The sequence below is a fragment of the Hipposideros armiger genome, unplaced genomic scaffold, assembly GCF_001890085.2.
Source record: "Hipposideros armiger isolate ML-2016 unplaced genomic scaffold, ASM189008v1 scaffold_665, whole genome shotgun sequence".
In the NCBI taxonomy this organism is placed as follows: domain Eukaryota; kingdom Metazoa; phylum Chordata; class Mammalia; order Chiroptera; family Hipposideridae; genus Hipposideros; species Hipposideros armiger.
Window position 1 is genome coordinate 463669 of NW_017732015.1, and position 25114 is coordinate 488782.

At 34.6% G+C, this 25114-nt stretch overlaps 1 protein-coding gene across 1 annotated transcript in view; it reads left to right on the forward strand.

Annotated features, from left to right (window-relative positions):
- The window catches only part of CNTNAP5 (contactin associated protein family member 5), a 464696-nt gene extending 439890 nt beyond the window's left edge, over positions 1-24806 (forward strand). Inside the window, exon 21 of the mRNA XM_019626328.1 lies at positions 24747-24806. Within this exon, the coding sequence (XP_019481873.1) occupies positions 24747-24748 (2 nt within the window). The 3' untranslated portion in view covers positions 24749-24806. The remainder of the gene's footprint in view (positions 1-24746) is intronic.
- Positions 24807-25114: the final 308 nt, after the last annotated feature.

Below are 25114 nucleotides of genomic sequence, written 5' to 3' on the forward strand. Positions count from 1 at the left end.
CATCCCAAGCGAGTTCTTAACCATCGCGCCACTCGGCCGGCCCCTTCACTTCTCATTTTTAACAAAGCTGGATATGAATTTTGGAGTTGAATAACTGTCAGTTTGTTTCAAGGTTAAACCCAAATTTGAAAGGTAAAGAAGAACCAATGGCAGTGTCATATTTAAATACGAAGAATGGACTGCCATACCCTTCAAGCTTTCAATTGGTTTGGCCATGATTCCTGGCATTGACCCTAGGTACCTATCCTGAAGAGGGAAAGGCAACATTCTGAAACGTTACAGGCCTGTCAGGAAAAAAAAAAAAGAAGATCCTAGAAAGCCATCAAATAGCCCATCTGAAGTAACCTAAAACAGCACTAGATGTTAGAGTCTTAGAACCCAAGATTCTGAAAGAACCAATCTTTCTAGATCAATTTAATTTATTTCAACCAAAAGGTACAAGAATTTGGAAACAATATGGAAACACTAACAGCCATCTAATTTTAAGATGGCTTTGATCAATTCTTGTCTATAAGAGATGACAGTGCAGAATTGAGTATAATATTTTGGTACAAAATAACTGACTTTAAGAGTGATTCTCAGCCTCAACTAGGGCCATGAATATTATTTAACTATAATTAGTCCTGGAATATGTTATATTTTACAACTTAGAACTACTCTTAAAAAATTGGGAGTACCTTATCAAATATATAGATAACCTCACCTCCAGAATTATGAATATAAAAGAAATAAATATATTTCAAGATGATAATACACACTGGCCAAAGTATACTATTAAAAAACAAGGTGACAATATTTAATGAACATAAGGAAATATAGCAAATACACATATTTAGAAAGGGAAAGAATTTGTACATGGGCAAATAAACTGAGGTCAAGGAACACCACACTTTTAATAAAAATAAAGGTCAAAATGAAGGACTCTTTCTTTATTGTGGATTATTCATATATGCCATAGATATCTGACCCTCAGATTTTCTCCTATTGCAACATATGCATGGGTCTGTTATTGCAACTTCGCTTGCAAATTTTCTGCTTGCATGCTTGCCTGTTCATCTCTGTGCTTCTTAATGGCAGTGACCAAGCCTTAGCACCCTCAGTTATTCACTCCTGGAAACATAGAAGGCTTTCGGACTTCTCTAGTTGAATAGATCAATGGTTAAATGTTAGACTAAAATACCATGATAACTTTAATGATAAATGGGGCAAGAAAAGACTGTGATGAGTCTTCATAAAATAATATAAAGTGTTTGAAAAAACAACTCACAAAATATTTGTGATTTGATGAAGACAAAAATGAAGTAGAGCATAACTCCCTGAAAACCTTGAGGAAAAGTAAATAACTTGTCTCAGAAAACTTAGTTATTATCCCTAGTTTCTTGTCATCAAATTTTTATTGAATTTTCTTATATTGAGTTTTGTAAATATCCTATAACTATTAACCTCATGTTAAGGGAAGTACTTAAAAAGTTTCAGTTGATTATTTCTAACTGATAGAGATACAAGACTTCTAGCCAATTTAGTAAAATACATCCCAATAGTAGCATGGTAGCAATTACAGAAATACTGATTTCCATTTAGCTTCAGTTATTGGGCTAACTGCTCACTGGCATCATTTTTATTATAATGAAAAAAGCAATAATATTCAAACTCATGTAATACCCACTACATGCCAAGACTTTAATGGTCTCAGAGATTGTGGATGACTGATGCTTGTCCTGCAATTGAGGTCGATACAATCAGGCTGAGTTAAGGTCAAGGGTAGTCAATGCAGCACCATTTAAACTATGGTCTACAAAAGAGTTCCAACAACTGTGCATATATGTTCCATGAAAAATTAAAATACTAGAGGCATAAAAATAATTTATGAGTAAATGATATTTGAGGAGTAAAGTATTTGCTCTAATATATGTGAATAAGTTGTAGTAATTTTTACAATAAAGAAATACAATGCACTGTTTATCCCACATACAGTAATATTTTTAAGCATGGCACATTTTCTCTCAAACCCTATTAATTGATTTCTATTTTGAAAGTGGACAATGTACTGACCCAAGAGTCAAAAACCTGGTTGGATCCTAGCTCAAATATATCCCTGAGACAAAGTTTGACCTTGGACAAGACACTTCAGCTCTCAGCAATGCAGTTTTCTCTAATGTAAAGTGAGACAGCTGATCCAGAGGTATCTCAGATGCTTTATAACCCTCAAGCTTAATGACACTAACAAAGGCTTCAGCAAAGAGGACCCTACATCTTCCATATTGATTTTTCACCATTAGTCTGAGCCAAACTTAAGAACACATAATAATATTATTAATGGAGGATAACAGTGAGGGTGACAAAATTAGTTACCTCTTTGAAAAAAAAATAGCATAGGAAAAAAAAATGAAATTGTACCATGGACTTGATCAAGAATTTGAGCCCAGATGAGTCTGCAGGAGTGCGCAGGGAAATACAACAGTGATGTATGGAAGAGAAAGCAAGGCCTTTAAGGGACATCATTACCCTTCTTCAAGCTTTGTCTGCCTTCTTTGTCACACTTTCTTTGTATTAGTTACCAAATATCTGTATGAGCCATGAAATTACATTGCCTCCCTTGTCTTGATTTTTTGTCTCTTTCCATACTCACAAATGTACTCTAAAGATACCTAATTGTCTTAGCCTGCCTGCATATCCTTTTGTCATGATGAAGTTCCTCACTGAATCCATTCAAATACCTAAAATTTCCTCATACCCTGGGAACCTCCCTCTGGGAGTGAGAAAAGAAGGTAGGCTGAGGAGATAATAGACCAGCAAAGTAGACCTAAAAGGAGATATTAGGAGAATTAGTATTATTCAGATGAAAACTGCTAATGGCTAAGTAGATGTAGGGATGTTTTCCAGTTTCAGAAATTTGAATATGAAAGTGTCAATTTAATGAGAGCTAGACTTTTGGTTTTAAGGAACACTTTATTGAATAGCTCTGAGGAAAGTCTAATGAGCTACCAGATATGATCACTGTCCTGAAGCTTGGTTTTAAACAGGTTAGAGATGTTAACTGGAGAGATTAGGATGCATTTCTGCACAGATAAAACAGCCCAGATGCTGTGTTAACGTGGGAGAGAGTGAAGCAAGAGGCTAGAAGGATGACAGTGTTGTGATTTTATTGTCAGTGTTTATTTTACATATTTCAATATTCTCAAGTGCTGTAGAGACTTCTGAAAGCAGAATATGATAGTAGAGAACAGACAATGAACACTGCTCCATAAATGTGTGAAACCCCTCTGACTGGGCAGAACTCTCCAAATGAGCGATGTTCATCTAGGCCAGTCTTTTGCCATTCTGGGCCTCCATTTCTTCCCTTTAAAATGAATGGAATAGACAAGATGCATCCTTTCCACTAAATTGATGATTTTATGATTATATTCTGTGAAAAATAAAACTCCATTGAGAGTTCAGAAATATTTTCAGGACATTTAAGGGAAAATCATGTTACAGAACAGAAAGAGTTCGTCTGACTAACATTAGCAGAGCCAAACACTTGACACCAAGAATAGCAGTAGAGAAACATTGGCTATTTTATTATACATGGCACCACCCAGGAGAACAGGAAGTTAATGCTCAAAAGCCTGACGCACTGATTCAGGGTTTGGAGTGGGTTTTTAAGTATATAAGGAGAACAGGTATGCAGAAGTGCTAGCAGGCAAGTTTTAACTGGGAAATACTTGGAGTTCATCCACATGTGATAAGGCATGTCAACACAGGGTCTTCCTGGATAATGGACCCTCTGCTTCAGAAAGGGTTCTGGTGTTCAAGTTCCAGTAATGTCCTGGTCCTTTTGTTCCATTGGGGGTGGGCGGGGAAGAGACTTTGGTTCCAGATGCAACTGGAGATCAAAGTTTGCTTCTCTGCACATGTTTTAGCTGCATGACTTGTGTTTTTGGTATGTTGTTGCTGAAAAGCAACTCAGTATCTCTTTAAACAAGAATGGACCATTTTGAGCTGGTTCTGTGGTTACAATCACAGGGTGACACCTCCCCATAAAAAAAAACATAAAAAGAAAATTTAGCATCTACCATGATCGAAATCTGATGTAAAAATAATGATGAATTAATATTTTCTTCTAGTTAGCAGCCCTTACAGGGAGGACTGCTTCTACTGAGCTTGTGTTCCATGCACTGCACATTATGCATCATCTCTAATTCTCACAGCATCCCTACAAAGTCAGTCCTGGAATTCCCCATTTCTGATGAAAAAATTCAATCTCCAGAATATAACATAACTTTTCCAATTGCTGCTCTTCTAATTATTGGTGGAAAAGGGAGAAACTGGATATGGGATGATTTGATCCCTAATGTCTTGTTCTTCAGCATAATCACCACCATTATATTCCCCTGCTTGTGCCGTCTCAAAAGGAGTGTCCTAAGAGAAAAAAGGACCAAATCGAGAGATGTGAGCTTGGGATGTGGTACAAAGTGGCTGGTTAATATTTAGTGATTTATTCTGAACTTGCACACCCAGGAGGGATCCTAAAATAACCAGTGAGAAGATGAGGTTAGGATGGAAACACACATTAAGTTTCCTGAAACAGTTAAAACCAAGCCAAATGAAAAATAATATTTGACATTTGTTGAAATCTTAAAATGCTAGGTATTGTGCTCAAAGCTTTATGCTTATGATCTCCTTTAATACAACAGCTCTGTTGAATAGGCATTATTATTATTATTATTATTATTATTATTATTATTATTATTATTTTCTTTCTCTCCTGTTTTATTCGGGTAAGGAAGCAGACTCTTAGAGAGCTTAAGCACCTTGGTCTTACAACAAGGACTCAAGGACCGGTCTTGAATCCAAACCCCATGATCTTAACCACTGTATTCTATGTCTGTGCAGCAGTCAATAGAACATGTATGCAATGAGAAACCATGGGCAGAGGCCTGGGGATATCAGGGTTAGCTATTAATACTGGGTGAACACATGCAGAACTCATGTACCCCAGTATATGAGTACATACACATGAGGCTGGTGATTCATGACGAGATTAAATACTTTGCTCTGGGTCAAGCATCCCACCAAAATATCCAACTCAATTAGAATACAAGTTAAAAGTCCTTGGACCTCTAAACTGGGCTGCTATCCAAACCTAGAAGTCACTGTTCTAGAAGCTAAGCAATAGTCACATTTTACCCATGATGGAGAAAATCTATGGCCATGAGAGCAGACTAGCTAGTGCATTATTGAATTTGTGGACATTGGGTGCCTAATCACCATCCACTTTTTTTCTCTCCTTTTTCTAATCTGGATGGAAATGGGTACTATTGTTGAACTTGTGGAAACAAGACATAAATGTGCTGGGTGCATGTTGCTTTCCCCATCCCATCCCCCAACAAGCTCCAAGGAAAATCACAATTTGGGGATTATAGAACCCAATAATAGGCCACAGAAGAAATCTTGGACTACACTTAACCTAATATATTTATTTCTCAGATGAGAAAACTGAGAATGTTCATGCAACTTGCTCACTCACACTTGACTTATTACTTAAAATGTATGTGAATTTTGGGAAAACATTCAGCTTGTCTAGATCCTCAGGCATTTCATCAACAAAACCTACTGCACAGGGTTGAATAAAAAAATAGATGAAGACTGAATAGAAAGCCTCAAGGAGAGCACCTGGTACAGGGTTCAGTAAATGCTGACAAATTTTAGTTCACATCAGATATTTCCTTCTAAGGTCTATTGAAGCCTCACCTTCGCTGTGAAGCTTCCCAGGACTATGTAAGCCTGCAGGGGGCAGCCTTCTTTGGCTACCTATTACTTCAGAAAGCAGACCATTTAATTATACATCTGTAAGTAGTTTATTTCCAAGACTTTGGCTCTCAATCTCAGGTCCTCTGCAGAATATATATTGAAATTTCTCTAGTATTTCCCATATCCTTTGTATGTCAACTTCAATTCCTAAGTCATAATAGGTATCCACAGATAATTTTAATTAAATAATTGACATTTTTAATTACTTAACCAACTTAAAACCTGTACTTACTTTAAAAATACAATTGTTTGATAAATCATAATTAAAATAACAATTCTCTGCTCCACATACCTCATCTCCTGATTTTAAATCCCCACAGAAAAGACTTTATTTTAGTTGCTTCTTCTGGTATAATTGCCTGTTTTTCTAAATAACCTATTTACACTAATAACTTTTGACTTTTTAATTTTCAGTATCACTATGGTTTTCTTACTGTGGACAATAAGAATTTAGCTTTCTTATACACCGTCTATCATCCACCCAAAAGAATTACCATAATGCACAATTATTGGTTACATCAATTGTTGTTTATATCATTGTAATACATAAATATTAGACAACCTAAGCTAATTAGTGTACAAGAATTCATTTATTCTGTTGTTAATCTTTATTTCTCTATGTTTTCACCTTCTTGATTGCCTAAATGCCTTTCACAAGCTTATCATTAAACTGTCTGAACTGTGAATCTCTTTTCAATATGCTAAAACATAACGGGTATGCACTTTCATTTCACCCTTCCCTCCTGAAGCCTTTGATCTGCCTGCTCTAGTCAAGACTTTTGCTCTCCAGGTCTTCCACTAAGCTATTCTTCTGGGTTTTCCTTCATACTCTAGGAAATGCATTGTGCTTTATTTTAAATTGTATCCCCTTTTCCTGGACACCAAGTCTTCCTGCTCCTTGGTTCTATTCCTAATTTTTGAGAGTGTATCCTGACAAAAACACTAGAGAACATGAAATATGTTAAACCTTACTTATATGGAAAGTCCTAGATTCTTTTTCTCATACTTGATTACTAGCTAGGTGAGGTACAGAAATTTTAGCTTGAATATATTTTACCTTAGAATTTTGAAGGCATTGCCCCACTGCAATTTTAGCTTCTGAAACAGGGACTAAGAAGTCTTATCCCATATCAATTTCTTATACCATATCTATTACTCATTGATTATGGGATGACTGCTTATTTACATTGTAAACAATTCAAGACTTTCCTTTTGGCATTGCTTTGAAATTCCATAATGCTATCACTCAGTGTGAGTGCTTTACCATTAATTGTGCTGTGCTCACAGAAAGCCCTTCTGGGCTGTAGTTTGAGAAGCTCAATCATTCTTCAATAAATTCTTCCTTTATCATTTCTCCATCTTTGTGGAACAAAATGATTTGGGCATCTGGGTTTGATTCTCATTGCCCCCCCCCTTTTTTTGTATATTTCTTCACCATTTTACCCTTCTTTCTGAGCATTTTCCTTGATATTGTCATATTGGTTCTTAAGCTTTGAATTTCTACTATCATATTTTTGTTTTCCAAGAGTTCTCATATATTGTCTTAATGTGTCCTTTTTACAGCATCCTGTACTTTTATTTCCCTTCATTTTCTATATTCTTAATCAAAATCAACTACATTACAAATATGAGTTTGAGCAAATCTACATTACAAGTGTGAGCAAATGTAACAGCTTTGTTCAAATTCACTTTGTAATATAGTTTTGAGGAAAAAAACCTCATGAGTGAAACTTGCTTTCAGACAGACTCCTCTGCTTAAACTTGATTTGCTCAAACATACATTTGTAATACAGATATGAGGATATGCTCCTCCCCAGAAGGATTAGTCAGAAAACAGTAGGGCTGTGGGGAAAGTAGATTAACCAATTAACATAATAATCTCAAAATCCATCCATGTTGTCACAAATGACACTATTTCATCTTTTCTTATTGCAGAATAGTATTCTATTGTGTTTTCAGATTTTTTGGGTAGATACCCAGGAGAGGGATTGGTGGGTCGTATGGTCATTTTCTTCTTAATTTTTCGAATTGAAATAATTCATACAGAAAAAGTTGAGAACCATATGATTTCACTGATATATGAGATATAAAACTGAAAACAACAAAGAAACAAGACAAACAAAGAAACAAAAACTCATAGACACAGACAATAGTTTAGTGGTTACCAGAGGGGAAGGGGGTCAGGGGTGGTAGATGATGGTAAAAGGGATCAAACATATAATAATGGAAGGAGAACTGACTCTGGGTGGTGAACACACAATGTGATATATAGATGATGTATTACAGAATTGTGCACCTGAAACCTATGTAACTTTACTAACCATTGTCACCCCAATAAACTGTAATTAAAAACAAAACAAACAAACAAAAAAACACCAGACTCAAAAAAAAGAAAGAAAGAAGTAGATTAACCACTTCACTTCCCTTCTTGGGCCTGTTTCACTGCCCTGTCCTCCCAGTGACTGTTAACTACACTTTATCCCATCTCATCAGCTGATACTCTTCTGTCACATACTAGTAAAATAAATTCAGCCCTCAAAAATACTTGCCAGGATTATTTTATGAACTTAATTGTGTCACCCCAACCTAAGTTCATATGCTGAAGCCGTATCCTTCAATGTGACTGTATTTGGAGATACAGCCTTCAGAGAGGTAAATCAGGTGAAATGAGGTGATAGACAGTCATTAATCTAATAAGACCAAGACTGGTGTCCTTATAAGAAAAGGAAGAAACACCAAGAAGCTCTCTCTGTCCCCCTCTGTGTGAGCACACAGAAGCAATGATGTGAGGACTCAGGAAGGAGGCAGAGGTCATCTCTAAACCAAGAAAAACACTCTCAACAGACACCAACTCTGAACTGCCTCTTGACCTTGGACTTCCATTCTCCAAAACTGTGAAAAAACAAATGTCTATTGTTTACATCACAATTGTCTGTGGTATTTTGTTACGGTAACCCTAGCAGACTAATACTAATCAAATCAAACTTTTGCTTTGATTATCAAACCTAATAATAAAATCGAACTTTTACCAACTACTCATGATTGTTCTATACTGGGTTAGGTAGGATAAATCCAACCACTACTTTATAGAAGGAAAGAGCATCCTTCTCTCCTAGTGTAAAATGTTGTCTCAGACTTTCTGGTAGTCTTAGATAACTGGATTTTTTAGTTACTTTAGATCCCACAGAGGGTCTCATTTCTGTGATTTAAAATGTCCAGAATCAATAAATAATCAAAACACTAGATGTAACCCTAAAACTCCCCTCCTTTCCATGTAGTGACCAATGCTGCTGGCTAAAGAGCTGCTTACAATGAGGGGGTGGGAAAGATAATATTTTTCTGGGTCAAACACCCGTCGTTGACACACTTACAGGGTGATGTTTCCAACTTCACTAGGAAAATGCAGAAGAAGTAAGAGACTGAAATATATTGCTAGACACACTACATAGGTTCACTTAAGAGTGAGTTAATGGCTGGCAGCCAGCATGAGCTGCTGGTAGCCAGTGTGAGCTACCGGGAGCCACTGTGAGTGGCCGACCAATGACCAGCAACCGATGGCCTCACCCAGGAAGAGCACAATGATCATACCATCATGGCCCAGTGAAGTGACATCCTCCACAACTAGACTGAAGAACAAAACAGCAATTTGTTTACCTGTCTGTTCCCCTTCCCCGATTCCCCAATTTAAATATATATATATATATATATATATATATATATATATATATATATATATATATATATATATATAAAANTTTAAAAAAAAAGACTGAGTTAGTAATGGGTTGGAATTGTTGAAGCTTGCTCCTGTTGCTGTGTCTCTAACACCTGTGCACACAGGTTCCTGTAGGAAGAGAATAATGACCACATAGTGATAAAAACATAAAGAAATACAACTTCAATTACTTCAGTGTGACTAACTGGGATTTTTATTTGATAAAACATGTCCCCATTTTATTGAGGTATAACTGATAAATAAAAATTGTATATATTTGGAGTGTACAATATGATGATTATACATATACACTGTGAAATGATTGTCACAATCAAATTAATTAACACATCTATCAACATGTAGGAACTGTGAGGTATAGCATTTTTGTTTCATATATATATAATGTAATTCATACATGAAATGTTATTTGTATATGAATAATATATATATATATATATATATATATATATATATATATATATATTAGAAATTTACCTCTGGAATTCGCTTGAATTTTTGTACTGTAATGTTCACTTTATTTTACTTTTTATTTATTTTTTATTTCTTATTAACATGATTATATTGACAAAGTTTATTAAAAGAACATTTGCACTTTACATATTTCTTTCCTTATTGATAGTATTGTCATTGATATTGTTAGTTTCACTGAGTATAAGTATTGAAAATAATTTTGTATAATAAAGGAGGTGATATGAAATCACTTGCTTTGGTTACAAAATAAGTTAGTTGTGCTACTGGGGGAAAGTATAGTGTTCTCCTTGACTGAGCATGTGGACCCAGAGATGTCTACAGCAGAGGAGCTCATGAAGGCATCCTGCCCTCTGTCTTCTTCGGAGACCAGCCTTGCCCCTGCTCTGCTGTACTGTCCACCAGCAGCTTGTTACAGCCATGGCACTTCCACCGCAGGTACCCACATGTCTCCATACTATCGGTCATACACTTCCTTCTAGCTGGAATTCTGTGCCCAATGTGCAACCCTCATGAATCCTTACAAGGCATGAAAGATTAGAGGTAGTTTTATCTTCTTCATGAATCCTTTCTTGCCACTCTCGACTCCAAGTCCCTTATATGAGCTCCACTAGTCTCCAAAGCTACGTCTCTACTGACACTTATATGACTTGTCCTTTTTCTGTGAAATATTTTAAATATATCCTGAGACTACATAATTACATTCTTTATGGTAAAATATTTCAAATGTAAATAAAAGTACAGAAAAAAATAACAAATTTCCATGCACAAACCAACTAGTTTTAACAAATGGGTTATCTGCCATTTTGGGTGCTGATCTTTTAATTATTATTAATAGTGAATAATAATTTTATTATTGAGGACATAAAATAGAACACACCATTGAAGGCCATTTTTCTTCTCATTCCCATTCCTGTCTATCCATTTGGTAAAGGTGACCAATATTCTAAAGTCAATACATATTCTTTCAAGTGATATTCTATACATTTGCCCTATATGTGTGTGGCCATAAAATGTATCATCTGTATGGACAATTAATTTACATAAACATATACATATTAAGTAAATGCATAGTATTTATATACATCCTTAAATTTCATTTTTTAATTTATAAAAGTTTTAAATTAAAGTAAATGTTATCATAGTGCTCATATCCTTCTACTTATTTATTTCCACTCACCATTCATTTCCAGGTTTTATTCATTTGAATCAGATTTATTAATTGAAATCTATTATATAAAACATTCTATTGTACAAGCCATCATCTTATGTACAAGCATCATCTTATGATGGAAATCTCCAAAACCAATCTATTCTCACATCTCCAAAACACAAGGGCACTGGCTTCTCTCCATTATTGTCAGCTATTAGAATTTGTGGTCTCTTAAATATTTATGACTTAATGGGCATGAAATGAAATCTCAGTATTTTAAATTTTTTAAATACTAATGAAGTTAATTAAAGTGCTGAGCATCTGCTATGTGCCCATCACTGTTCTCACTTCCTATAATATCTCAGTGACCAAATTATAGAAAGACGCCTGCTCCTGTAGAGCTGATACCTTGTGGGGGCAGGAGATACAGCTGATATGCAATACTAATAGTACATAAGTAAATTAGTATGTACATAAGACCTTAGAAATGCTTTACATACCTATTAATTTGAAACATACTATTAAAAATTAAGGGAAACCACTTAATCAGGTATACCACTTGTTATTTTACATGCAGAATAATTGAGAGATAGTTTTCCCTGCCTAATCAATTGCTCCCATATCAGGCAAAACCACTTACATAGATGCAAAAAAAAAATCATATCATAACTTTGGTTGGTCTAAATACTTTGGGATTAAAGCATTAGATTAACTGTGAAAAATATTTTTTTTCTGATGGACATATAAATATTTCAGTTATCTATCACTGCATAACAATCTACTCCTAAACAGTAGCTTAAAACATTAGCAATAATCTATTTTGCTCACCAATTTGGGGGTTGGCAGGACTCAACTAAGCAGTTCTTGAGATTTTTCATGTCATTGCAGTCAGATGGTGGCTGAGGCTGGGGTCATCTTGGAGGCTTGTTCTCTGGCCTGCCTGGCTCCTGGGCTGGGGAGACTCAAGCCACTGTATGCTGGAAAAGCTGGGGTATCCTGGGCATCTCTGCCTCTGTGAAGTCTCCCCACTTTGTCTAACCAGATGGTATTCTCAACGTAGTGGGGCATCTTACATGTTGGCTCATCACTCTTGGAATGAGTCTCTCAAGAGAAACTAGCATAAGCTGAATGCCCCTCTTTAAAGTAGCTGTGGAAGTCAGGCCATGCCATTTGTGCCACTTTCTAAACCTGGAGGCAGTCATCCAGGTTCACGAAGAAGAAATGTAGACTTGGTCTTTTGATGGCAAAGGTGTCAAATAATTTATAAATATTCTATTAAACCACTATAATAGCAAATCATCATCACATGTCAAAACAAACCATATTTCTGCCTTATTTTGAAAATACCTAAAAAATCAAACTCAGAAGATCTACCAGATGTATATACAATGAAGGTAAAGAATTTTGTTGAAAATCATTTTTTAAGACTGTTCTCAAAAAGAGAAAATGCCCATCCTGAAATAATCCCTTATTCAGAGCAATTTATTTTTTCCCCTGCTAAAACATTTTACTGCCAGAGGTTTACCTTAATAGGATAAAAAAGAAAAAAGAAACGGCAGTGTTAAACAGACTGCACATCCATGGACAAGGGCCCTTGACAAATGCATGGGGGACAAAACAATTTCATAAAGACAAGAAATTCATCAAAAGTGATAAACATTTTACTAAAAAGATACACCTCTACCAGCATATAGTATCATTAAAAAAAAAAGTTTTATGGGAGAATTGGGGGAGGGGAACAGCACTGGGGAATCAGGGGAAGGGGAACAGACAAGTTGCTTCAGTCTAGTTGTGGAGGATGTTGTTTCACTGGCCCATGTTGGTATTATCATTGTGTTCTTCCCAGGCGAGGCAGATTGGTCGTCGGCCTCTGGATGGCTGCTCACGGCGGCTGCTGGCAGCTCACATCAGCTGCTGGCCACACATGGTAGCTTATGGCAGCCCACTGCAGCAGGGACTGCAGCCTATGCCACCACCAGCAACTCTTGGCAGCCCAGCTCCAGGTGGAGCTGTTATTTACCATCTTAGCTGTAGAAGTCATTGTCACTGGTCCTCATGTGGGATCCAAACCGGGGCCCTGCTGCTCAGAGCTGGCATCGCAAGCAAGCTCTTAACCAACACACCATTCAGCCGGCCCCAGCATATAGTATCTTATGCTTGGATAGTTTCCACTGCATAAGCTTTCCATAGAAGTTAATAGTAACTGAGGATATTAGATCAAAATTGATGGAATGCTTTTTATTTCAAGACATTGACATAGATCCTTAGAATAAAAAAAAAACACTTTGGTATAGATTTTCAGTCCTCTAAAAGTTTATAATTTTGTTAAGTGCTTAGAAATAGCAAATGATAATAACTAAATAATGACAACTGCAGCTACAACTTCTGGAATGTTTACTGTATGCTAGACCAGTTCTGAATACACTGCTTATGACATTTCTTTATTTCTGGTTAGATTTATGATGTGTGTATTTTCTACTCATTTCTTGACAAAAAAAAAATTGAAGATGAGAGATGTGGTCGCTAACTAAATTTGTACAAAATGCTTTTAGCACTGTAGTAAACCAAGGACCCCATTCACTGCCAGTATGTGCATTATGTATGATACACAATGACTGGGGAGAACCTTAAATATTATCTCAGTTTAGAGATGGGGAGCATGACCTTTGTATCTGGAGTGATTAGAAAGTGTTTAGAGCTGGCTCTTGAAAGATGATGAGGTGGGACTCAGATAATCAATAAAGATGTAAAAAATAAATGGCTTTAGCAACAGGAACAGTTTTTAAGTTTTTATGGCAACATGGAGAAAAACATTTAAAAAAGCGATTTTCTATCTAATATATCATCTGGCTGAAAGATAAACTGGAGAAAAAAGTAATAAAAAATTTGTCTAGTATATATAAAGAATGCTTGGGGGGAAAAGTCATTATATATGTCATTCAAATAAGACTGTAGATTCTCTATGATTCTTTATATATTTTTGAATTTATTCATTGTGTATTAAATGGAAATTGATAGCTTATGTGAAATAAAAACTTTGACACACAGGAAGGGAAAACATCCAAGTTACAATAATCTGTAACTCTCAGAACTACGCCTGTGGATATAGGGAAAAGGATTCTTGCTGTTCCTTCTCTTGATCAGAACCTTGAAGGATGTTCCCTGAGGGTGCAAGCAGCCACCCTGGGATCTCAAGGAGAGTTTGACAGTGACAAAGACAAAAATGTGTAGAAGAGCAGGATAGAGGAGAGCAGAGAGATGAAGAAGAAACAGATTTACATTATCTGTTACACTACAGTATCAGAATATGTACATCTAAAGCCAGTCTTATCACTGAACATTTTATTATATCAATCTATTTGATTAAGTCAACTTGAGCTTTTCTTCTTCTTTATTTGCAATTTAAAAATTCCTAAGTGATATACCATTTTAAGATGTGACATCAGATAATACACAAAATCAAACTTTAAACACAATCAAATTAACCAACAATATTGATTTTTTCATTTATCAGTTATTTATCAAATTATTAATTTTACTTCTACCTCATAAATATATATAGTGCCTAGCTGAAATATGCAGACAAAATATTTATTGGCCTTGCCTTAAAAGTTTCAGAGTCTAGTAGGAAGTTCTCTACACTAATGGTTATAATATAGTGTGATAAATGTATAATGCAAAAAAATGTTAAGTCAAATGTTACTTAAACCTGGAATATCTAGATCTGTTTTACAAAGTGCAGGTTTCAAATGGGAAAAATTGCCTATTATGAGACTTAGAGCATGTCCACTACATAATCCTTTCTCTTTACTTTGCAATATTTGCATCACAGGGCATTAGTTTTTGAGGTGCTTTATAGTTGTATTTTTCATTCCAAGAGTTCTTCAGAACAATAGTGTTTGAACTAACAACCTCAGTGAAACTGCATGCTTGGAAACCCTTGGTAGTAATAAAACACTAAAACTCCAGGTATTGAGTTCAATGTATTGATCTAACCACAGGAAGTATGATTGTTGAAGAACAATTTCACAAGGCAGGAAGTGGGTCAGCTTCCCTGGAGGTCACCAGCAGTTGCTCAGTGGTTTGGGAATGAGGTTCACGTTTGACATTTAAATGGAACTTTCGTGGAAAACACATTTATTAGTGTCTCTCAAAGACAAGGGAAAGAGTAATGTGCCTGTTCTTTGGTCAGATTGTCTCTGAGCCAAAGTGATATTTTGAGAGCAAGGTCAGGCTATGTAGGGTCATGCTCAGATGGTGGCATGGCGAGTAGCCATTGAATGCAGGCCATGGGGACTCTCTAATCCTGCCCACCTGTCCTTTTGTTTTGGTTTCTTGAAAGTTCAAAGCTTGGAAGTAAAACTGGAGTAACAAACACAGCTTAGGTGTCTGAAAATCTATAATATGTTTGCTTATTGTTTATCCTCATTTTATTTTTTTACAAAATATTATTATGAAATTTTTCAAATATACAGCAACATTGAATGAATTTTACAGCGAAGACCCTCTACATACTACCATTGACATTTTACTATGCTTGTTTAATCACAAATCTATCTTTCTACCTACCCTTGTTTGTACCTATTAACCCATCATTTAGATGTATTTCAAAGTAAGATAAATATATGTACAAGGTAAATACTCTACCGTGTATATCATTGACTAGATTTCAGTTGTCTTAAGAGTGTTCTACCTGGTAACATTTGCAAGTGACGAATTACATATATTTTATTTTATTTTGCTAAGTTTTGACAAGTGTGTACACAGTTAAAATGTGTACACATACTAAACTCTACCACCACCTCAGAACATTTTTTCGTGATCTCATCCTGTCTGTTCTAACCACCACCACACCGAACAATCATAACTCTGATTTTTTCTTTTATCAACCATAGATAGATGTGTATATTTTAGGAATGCATTTAAATTCAATCATACACCATGGAGTTATTGTATAAGGCTTCTTTATTTAGCACAATATTTTTGAGATACACCCATGCTGTGCATAGCTCTTTCCTTTTTGTTACTAAATAATATTTGTTTTCTGAATATACCACAGTTATTTATCTATTTCTATATACCAGGCTGTTTCTACATCTATTCCTGAGACTAAGCTATTTACATATGTTGGCTATCATGCATAAAATTTTATGAACATATTGTTTATGTAATTTTGTGGATATATTTTCATATCTCTTGGATAAGTACATAGTTTTGGAATTGCTGGGGAGTTGTGTTTTTAATACCATTTTATATTTATATCAACATGTTAACAGATTTATTATTACATATACCTGTTAATATTTGTTGTTATCAGGCTTAAATTTTGGTCATCCTAGTGGGGATAGTTGTATCTCATTGTACTACTACAGTTTTATAGTGTTTTTGTTGTTTAATTTTTTTTAGCAAATTTTATGTTATTGGCCATGTTTGTATCTTCTTTTGTGAGATGTCTGTTAAAATAATTTGCTCATTTTTATTAAATTGGCTATATTTATATTATTAAAATGTAGGAGTGTTTTAAATAAATCCTGAATAACAGTCCTATGCTAAATATAGATTATCTTTTCTTTTTTAAAAAATATATTCTCACTGTGACTTATTCGTTCATTTCATTATTGATCTAATTAACAGATAAATTTTTCTATTTTGACAAAAATCCATTTTTTTCTTTTTTCCTATTATTCTGCTTTTTATTTTTAATAATTGATGGTTTTTTGCTTAGCCTTGAAAAATACCTTAAACCCTTTTGAAATATAGTCAGACATGAAGATAAGAAGTAAAAGTGGTTGGAGTAGATATCTATTTTCAATTATATTAATGATCCACTTACTCGCTTTTTCCTTTTTTAATTACATACATCTACCAGGGACTTTGCAGGAATACAGTGATGAATAAAATGAAAGGATCCCTGTCCTTCCAGAGTATTGGGAGGAAGCAAGTAAGGCAGGAAATTGGTCAAGAGCAAAGGGGAATGCTATTTTAGATAAAATGGACAGTAAGTGTTAACTAGGTGAATTACTATTTAAATAAGGACTATAATGATAACAAATGTGATTCAATACATTTTGAGGACCTTACTATGAGCCAGACAGTCTGTCTTTACATGCATTATCAATTCATTCTTCACACTACCTTATAAAAAGCTCACTCTCCTTAGAAGTGTTTAATAATGTCATCATCCTCAAGATAAGAACATGAAGAAAACAGAATAAGAGAATAATAATAGAAGAAGAAGAAGAAGAAGAAGAAGAAGAAGAAGAAGAAGAAGAAGAAGAAGAAGGAGAAGATGGAGAAGAAGATAGAGTAGGAGAAGAAAGTGAGTTTTAGGTGTAATAAGTTGAATCTTGGTCTACATGAGTTTAAGGCCTGAGCTTTTAATCACTAATAACTATGTTTCTAATTTTATGGGTTACCTTGGTTGGGCTGCATGGCCCAGATGTTTGGTCAAACATTATTCTTGATATTTCTGTGAGGGTGTTCTTTGGATGGCATTCATATTTAAAATTGACAGACAAGTGGCCCTCATGCCATTAGTTGAATTCCACAATAAAACAAAGACTGACCTACCTCCCACAAGCAAAAAGGAATTCTATAAGCAAATGGTTTTTGAACTTGAACTACAATACCAGCTCTATTGAGTTCCTAGAGTGAGTCCACGCTCAATCAGTTTTTAATATTGAAATTAATCAAAGCATCATTTCCAACCACAATGGAATGAAGCTAGAAATCAATAAAATAAGAAAAATTGGAAAATTCAGATATGTGAATATTAAACCAAACATTCTTAAACAACCAACGTTCAAAGAGGAAATCATGATGGAAATTAAAAATACTTAAAGATAAATGAAAACAAAACTACAATATTAAAAATTTATGAGAGGGCCGGCCAAGTGGCATGTTGGTTAAAGGCTGGCTTGCGACGCCAGAGGGCCCTGGTTAGGATCCCACATATGAGGGCTAGTGACACTGCCCTCTACAGCTAAGATGCTGAACAACAGCTCAACCTGGAGCTGGGCTGCCAAGAGTCGCCAGCAATGGCGTAGGCTGCAGTCCCTGCTGCAGTTGGTTGCCATGGGCTACCATGTGTAGCCAACAGCCAGCGGCCGTCCAGAAGCTGGCAATGGTTCTGCCTCACCTTTGAAGAGCACAATGATGGTGCCAACTTGGGCCAGTGAAGCAACATCCTCCACAACTAGACTGAAGAACAAAAGGACAGCAACTTGTCTGTTCCCCTTCTCCCAATTCCCCAGCGCTTTTCCCAGTCCCAAATTCCCCAATAAAAATCTTTAAAAAAAATTTTATGAGATACATTGAAGGAATGATTCTTTTAAAAAGAATAAAGGCCTCAAGCTAATAACTTAACTTTACACATTAAGAAACTAGAAAAAGTAAAGCAAACTAAGCTCAGGGGAGCAGAAAGAAGAAAATAATGAAGATTAGAACATAGATAAAATAGAAAAACAATAGAATCAATGAAACTAAAGGTTAATTCTTTGAAAAGATAAACAAAATTGACAAACCTTTAGTTATACTTACAAAGAAGAGAGGAGACACAAATAATTGAAATCAAAAATAAATGTGGACATTTCTAACCCACAAAAATAAAAAAAATAACATTAAAAAGAATATTATGAACAATTGTACACCAACAAATTAGATAACCTAGGTTACAGGAAAAATTTCCTTGAAACATGCAAGTTACCTTAACTGACTCAAATGAATTAGAAACTCTCAACAGACAGATAATAAGTAAAGCTATTGAATGTTTTCTCCCTAAGAGTGGGGAAAAGGTAAAAGCATTTACTCTTACTGCTCTTACTCAGCAAAGTGCTGAAAGTTGTAGACAGCACAATAAGAAAGAGAAGAAAAGAAAAGAAAAGAAGAGAAAAGAAAAGAAGACATGACAGAGAAGAGAAAAGAAAAGACATATGTATTGAAAAAAAGAAATAAAATATCTCTATTTGCAGTTGGCATAATTGTGTGTGGAGAGAATTTCAAGGAATCTACAAACAAAAACTTTCTAAAACTAATAGGTACATTCAGTAAGGTTGCAGAATACAAGTTCAACATAGCATTACGATATGCTAGCACTGAACACATGGATGCTGAAATAAAAATACAATTATTCAAAAAATAAATACTTATGTGTAAATCTTACAAAAGGTGTCTAGCATTATATGCTGCAAACTACACACTTGAAATGTATTAAAGATGATCTAAATTAATGGAAAAACATCATGTCTGTGGATTGGAAGACATCATAATAAAGATGTTAATTCTCCCTCAATTAATATATAGTTTTAACACAAGTCCAATCAAAATCCTAAAGGAATCTTTTTGCAGGCATAAACAAACTTCTTCTAAAATATATATGTAAAAGCAAAGGAAGTAGAATAGCTAAAACAATTTTGGAAAAAAATAAAGTGGAAGAAAATGGTCTAACTGGTTTCAGGACTTATCATATAGCTATAGCAATCAAGATTAAAAATTAAATTAAGAGTTTGCTCCATAGAATATGCTGTTAATAGAACAAAAATATGCTCCTGAGTGGGAGAAAATATTTGCAAACCACATATCTCACAAAAAATTAGTCTAAAATATACAAAGAAGTTTTCAAACTCAGGAGTCAGCCAACAATCCAATTAGAAAGTAGGCAAAAGACTTGGAAGATGTACAAATGTCAAAAAAAGCACTTGATAAGATGTACATCATTAACAATTAGAAAAATGCAAATTACAGCAATAAACTATCATTGTACACCTACCAAAATGATGGCTGTAATAAAAAATAGGCTGAATAATATTCATATATATGTATATGTATATATATATATATATACACACATATATGTATATCATATATATATATAACATATATATCAATTTCTCTGTCCATTAATCTATTGATGGACACTTAGGTTGTTTCCATATCTTGACTACTATCAACAGTGCTTCAATGAACATGAGAGTGCGTATATCTTACTGAATCAGTGTTTTTGTTTTCTTCAGATATTCAGAAGTAGAATTCCTGAATTATATGGTAATTTTGTTTTTAATTTTTTGAGGAACCTCCATACTGTTTTCTTTAGTGGCTGCACCAATTTACAATCCCACCTACAATGCTCAGGCTTTGCTTTTCTCCACATCCCTTACCAACACTTGTTATTTCTTGTCTTTTAGTAATAGCCATTCTAACAAGTATGAAGTGATATCTCCTATGATTTTGATTTATACCTCTCTGATGATTAGTGATGTTGAACATCTTTTCATGTATCTGTTGGACATCTGTATGTCTTCTTTGGAAAAATGTTTGTTCAGAACTTCTGCCCATGTTTTAATCAGATTGCTTGTTTGTTCTGCTATTGAATTATTTGAGTTCTTTATTTAGTCTGCTTATTATCCCCTTACCAGATAAATGGTTTGCAAATATTTTCTTGCATTTAATAGGCTGACTTTTTATTTTGATGTGCACAGGCTTTTAGTTCAATGTACTCCCACTTGTTTATTTTTTCTTTTGTTGCTTTAACTTCTGATGTCAGATTAAAAACAAAAAACAAAACAAAAAAAAGTCATTGCCGAGGCCAATGACAAGATGCTTACTATTTATATTTTCTTCTAGGAGTTTTATAAAAGGTTTCAGTTCTTACATTCAAATCTTTAATCAATTTTGAATTAAATTTGTGTATGGTGCAACAATAAAAGAATAAAATCATGCCATTTGTGGCAACATGGATAGAACTTGAGGTCATTATGCAAATATTAGATGATCTCTCTTATGTGTCCTACAACAACAAGAAACCCAACAACAAACCCAACAAGCTCATAGATACAGAGAACAGATTGGTGGTTACCAGAAGTGGGAAGTGATGGTGATGAGAGAAATGGGTGAAGAGGGTCAAAAGACAAAAACAACTAAATAATAAAGTAAAACACATGGTTTGGAGATATTTGAAAAATATGAAAAAATATAATAAATATTAATTGTAGATAACAAGTTGGGGCATCCCAAAACCACCTTGGGTAAAAAGGAAAAAAGAAAAAAGCCACCTCCCACCCCCACACCCCAGCAACTCTATAAGTTGTTAGAGGTTTGGTTAGCTAGTTACATAATTTAGATGCTGTCTTTGTCCAAAGATCTGGCCTATAGCTTATCTTGTTAAAAATATTTTCACAATTAGTATCCTGTTAAGTTCAACTTTTGTATAAATAAGTAAATAAATAAATAAATGACAATAATGTTGTCTATCTAGTATGATGAAAAACTGGATCTCTCAAGAAATAAATCCATGCATATATGGGCAGTTAGCCTATGACAATGGAAGGAAGAATTTACATTGGGATAAAGATAGTCTATTTAATAAATGGTGCTGGTGGAATTGGACTGACACATGCAAAAGAATGAAACTGGATCACCTCCTTACACCATATACAGAACAAATTCAAAATGGATTAAAGACTTGACTGTATGACCTGAAACCATAAAACTCCTAGAAAAAAATATAGGGTCTAAATTTGCAGACATTACCCTGAGCAATATTTTTACTGATACATCTCTATGGGTAAGGGAAGTAAAAGAAAAAATGAACATATGGGACTACATCAAATATAAAATTCATTTCACAACAAAGAAAACCATCAGTAAAACAAAAAGGAAGCCTACTGAAGGGAAAAGATATTTGTCAATGAGATATCTGATAAGGGGTTAATATCCAAAATTTATAAAACACTCATGCAATTCAACACCAAAGAAACAAACAACCCCATTAAAAAATGGGCAGAGGATATGAAGAGACATTTCTCTAAAGAGGACATACAGATGGCCAATGGGCGTATGAAAAAGATGTTCTACCTCACTAATCATTAGGGAAATGCAAATAAAAACCACAATGAGATACCACTTCACTCCAGTCAGAATGGCTATCATCAATAAACCAACAAACAACAAGTGTTGGTGAGGATGTGGAGAAAAGGGAACCCTGATGCACTGTTGGTGGGATTGCAGACTGATGCAGCCACTATGGAAATCAGTATGGAGGTATCTCAAAAAACTGGAAATGGAACTACCTTATGACCCAGCAATTCCACTCTTAGATATTTATCCAGAAAAACCCAAGACATTAATTTGAAAAAACATATGCACCCCTATGTTCACTGCAGTGTTATTCACAATAGCCAAGACTTGGAAACAACTGAAATGCCCATTGGTAGATGACTGGATTAAGAAACTATGGTACATTTACACAATGAAGTATTCCTCAGCTATAAAGAAGGAAGAAATAATACCATTTGCAACATTGTGGATAGATCTAGAGAACATTATGCTAAGTGAAATAAGTCAGTCAGAAAAAGACAAATACCATATGATCTCACTTATATGTGGAATCTAAAAAGCTGAATAAATGAGAAATGTAAACAGAAATAGTCTCAGAGACACAGAGGAAAAACTGAGGGTTGCTAGTTGGGAGGGAGTGGAGATGAAGGAGAAAGTGAAGGGATAAGACAATACAAATTGGTAACTACAATATGGCCTCAGGGATAGAAAAGAAAGTCTGGGGAAAATAATCAATAATGTTGTAAATATTTTTTAGGGGACCAGATGGATTCATGTCTTGTTAGGGAGACCACTTCATAGATGGTGTAGAGGCCTGACCATTGCACTGTATTTCTGAAGCTGATGTTGAATAATATTGTATGTCAACTATAATTATATATACATATAGTCACAGGGTGTGGAGTAAAGTGTGGGAATGGAGTCAATGGAATTGTAAACGATAAGTATGATATCAGAGGTGGGAAGGCAGTGGATGGGGGTAGGCAGGTGGTTACCTTGTGAGGGGTGAAAAGGATAACTATTGAATTGTTTGTACACCTGAAAAAAAATAATAATAATAAAAGGAAAAAAAGAAACTGGATCTCTCATACATTGTGGTGGGAAAGTCCTTGAAAAGATATATCCCAGCCACTATGGAAGGCAAACTAAACAAACTGTCCCTGCAAAAAACAAATACAAACAAACCAAGAACAAAAACAAAACAATACAGCTACTATATGATCCAGTGATGGCATTCCTGGGCTTCAATCTCAGAGAAATAGATTTACTTTCACACAAAAACCTGTACATAAATATTTATAGTAACTTTATTTCTAATGTCCCAAAACTAGAAAAATCCAGATTACCTTCAGTGAGTGAACTGTTAAACATATTCTGGTATGACCATAAGGGGAAATACTAGTCAGCAAAATAAAAAAAAAAGGAATGAATTACTGATACAATTACTACTTGGGTGACTCTCCAGAGAATAATGCTGAGCGAAAATAGCCGATCCCAAAAAATTACATGCTGTATGACTTCATTTATATAATGTTCTTTAAATAACAAAACTGTAGAAATGGAGAACAAAACAGTAGGTGCCAATGGTCGGAGAAGGGGTAAGGGTGAGGGGAAGATAGGTGAGCTTTGAAAGGGCAACAGGAGAGTTCCTTGTGCTGGTGGATTCATGTGCAGTGAGATCAATGTCAGTACCCCGGATGTGATATTGTACTATAGCTTTGATGTGACCATCGGGGTAAACTGTGTAAGAGATACATAAGATTTCTCTGTATTATTTCTTACAACTGTGTGAATTTTCAGTTATCTAAAAAAAATAACTAAAAATGAAATATACCACATCTATGGACAGTTCATGATACAGCACAGATCACGAAGAGAAAATAAAAGTATCACAATGGGGACCCTCACACTGTAGATGTTATAATAAAGGGAGTGATGGTGAGCATTAAATCCATTTAACTTCATGGATCATTATGTTTTAGATGTTTATTTAACAGACAATTAACAAATACACTAAAGCTACATTAAAGAAATAGTATGTTTTAATCAGATTGTGAATTTGTATCATTTAAAAAGCAAATATAATATATTTATAATTTACTGTAAATACTAATAAGTTGACTGTTCCTCATATCATTTTGTTTTATTTTTATTATTCTGTTACTTTATTTTTTAAATATTTTCCCATTAAACTTATCAAGTTTTTTCTCCTTTGTTCTTACTGCTTTCCCTTCCCTTTGCATTATTTGTATGGTTTTCATTAAAATATAACATTCACCCACAAAAGTTTAGAGTTAACACCACCATCCTCCTTACCAACAATAGAGGAAACATATAATATTTTATTTGTTTACTGTGTTCTAGAATTTTAGTTCTGCTTTGTTTTAAAATCCAAAGTTAGTCATTATTTTTATTTTGGTTTTCAGTAGATGCCTTATTAGTTTTCCATCTATGTTTATATATTCATGTGCTTACGATTGCATCTTTTATTCCCTTCTCCTTGTTTAGATATCTTTTTTTCCTGAACTTATTTTTATGAAAACCTATGAACTATTAACTCTTTTTAACTTAAAATATCTTGAATTTAACCTTGCTTTTGACTGACAGTTTGCTGTGCAGAGAATTCTAGGTTGACAGTTATTTTTCTATCAGCACAGTGAGAATAATATTATTCCATTTTTTACTCTTATCCCCAATATTTGGTATTCTATTATTTCCTGAAGAATTTCTGGGTATGGATTTAATTTTGTTTATCTTTTTCAGGACCCGGCATGTTTCTACAATCCAGGGATCCACATTTTCCATTGAACCTGGAGAATTTTCAGCCATTATTATCTCTTTTTTGTTGTTTGTTTTTTGTTTTGTTTTGTTTTCAATTAGTTTTGTTTTTTAATTACCACCTCACTTGTCAGAATGGCTATCATCAATAAACCAACAAACAACAAGTGTAGCAGTAGGCCCTAGACAAGGCCTTCCCAGACCATGTGGTCACTAAGGATTTCACGCAGGCTTCAGACAAAGACATTCCTGGACTATATGGTCATCAAGACTTCTGCATTTAATATTTCCAAATTCCTACCTCGCCTGGGATCCAGTCAGGAACTGGCACAATGGCCACATGCCTAATAATA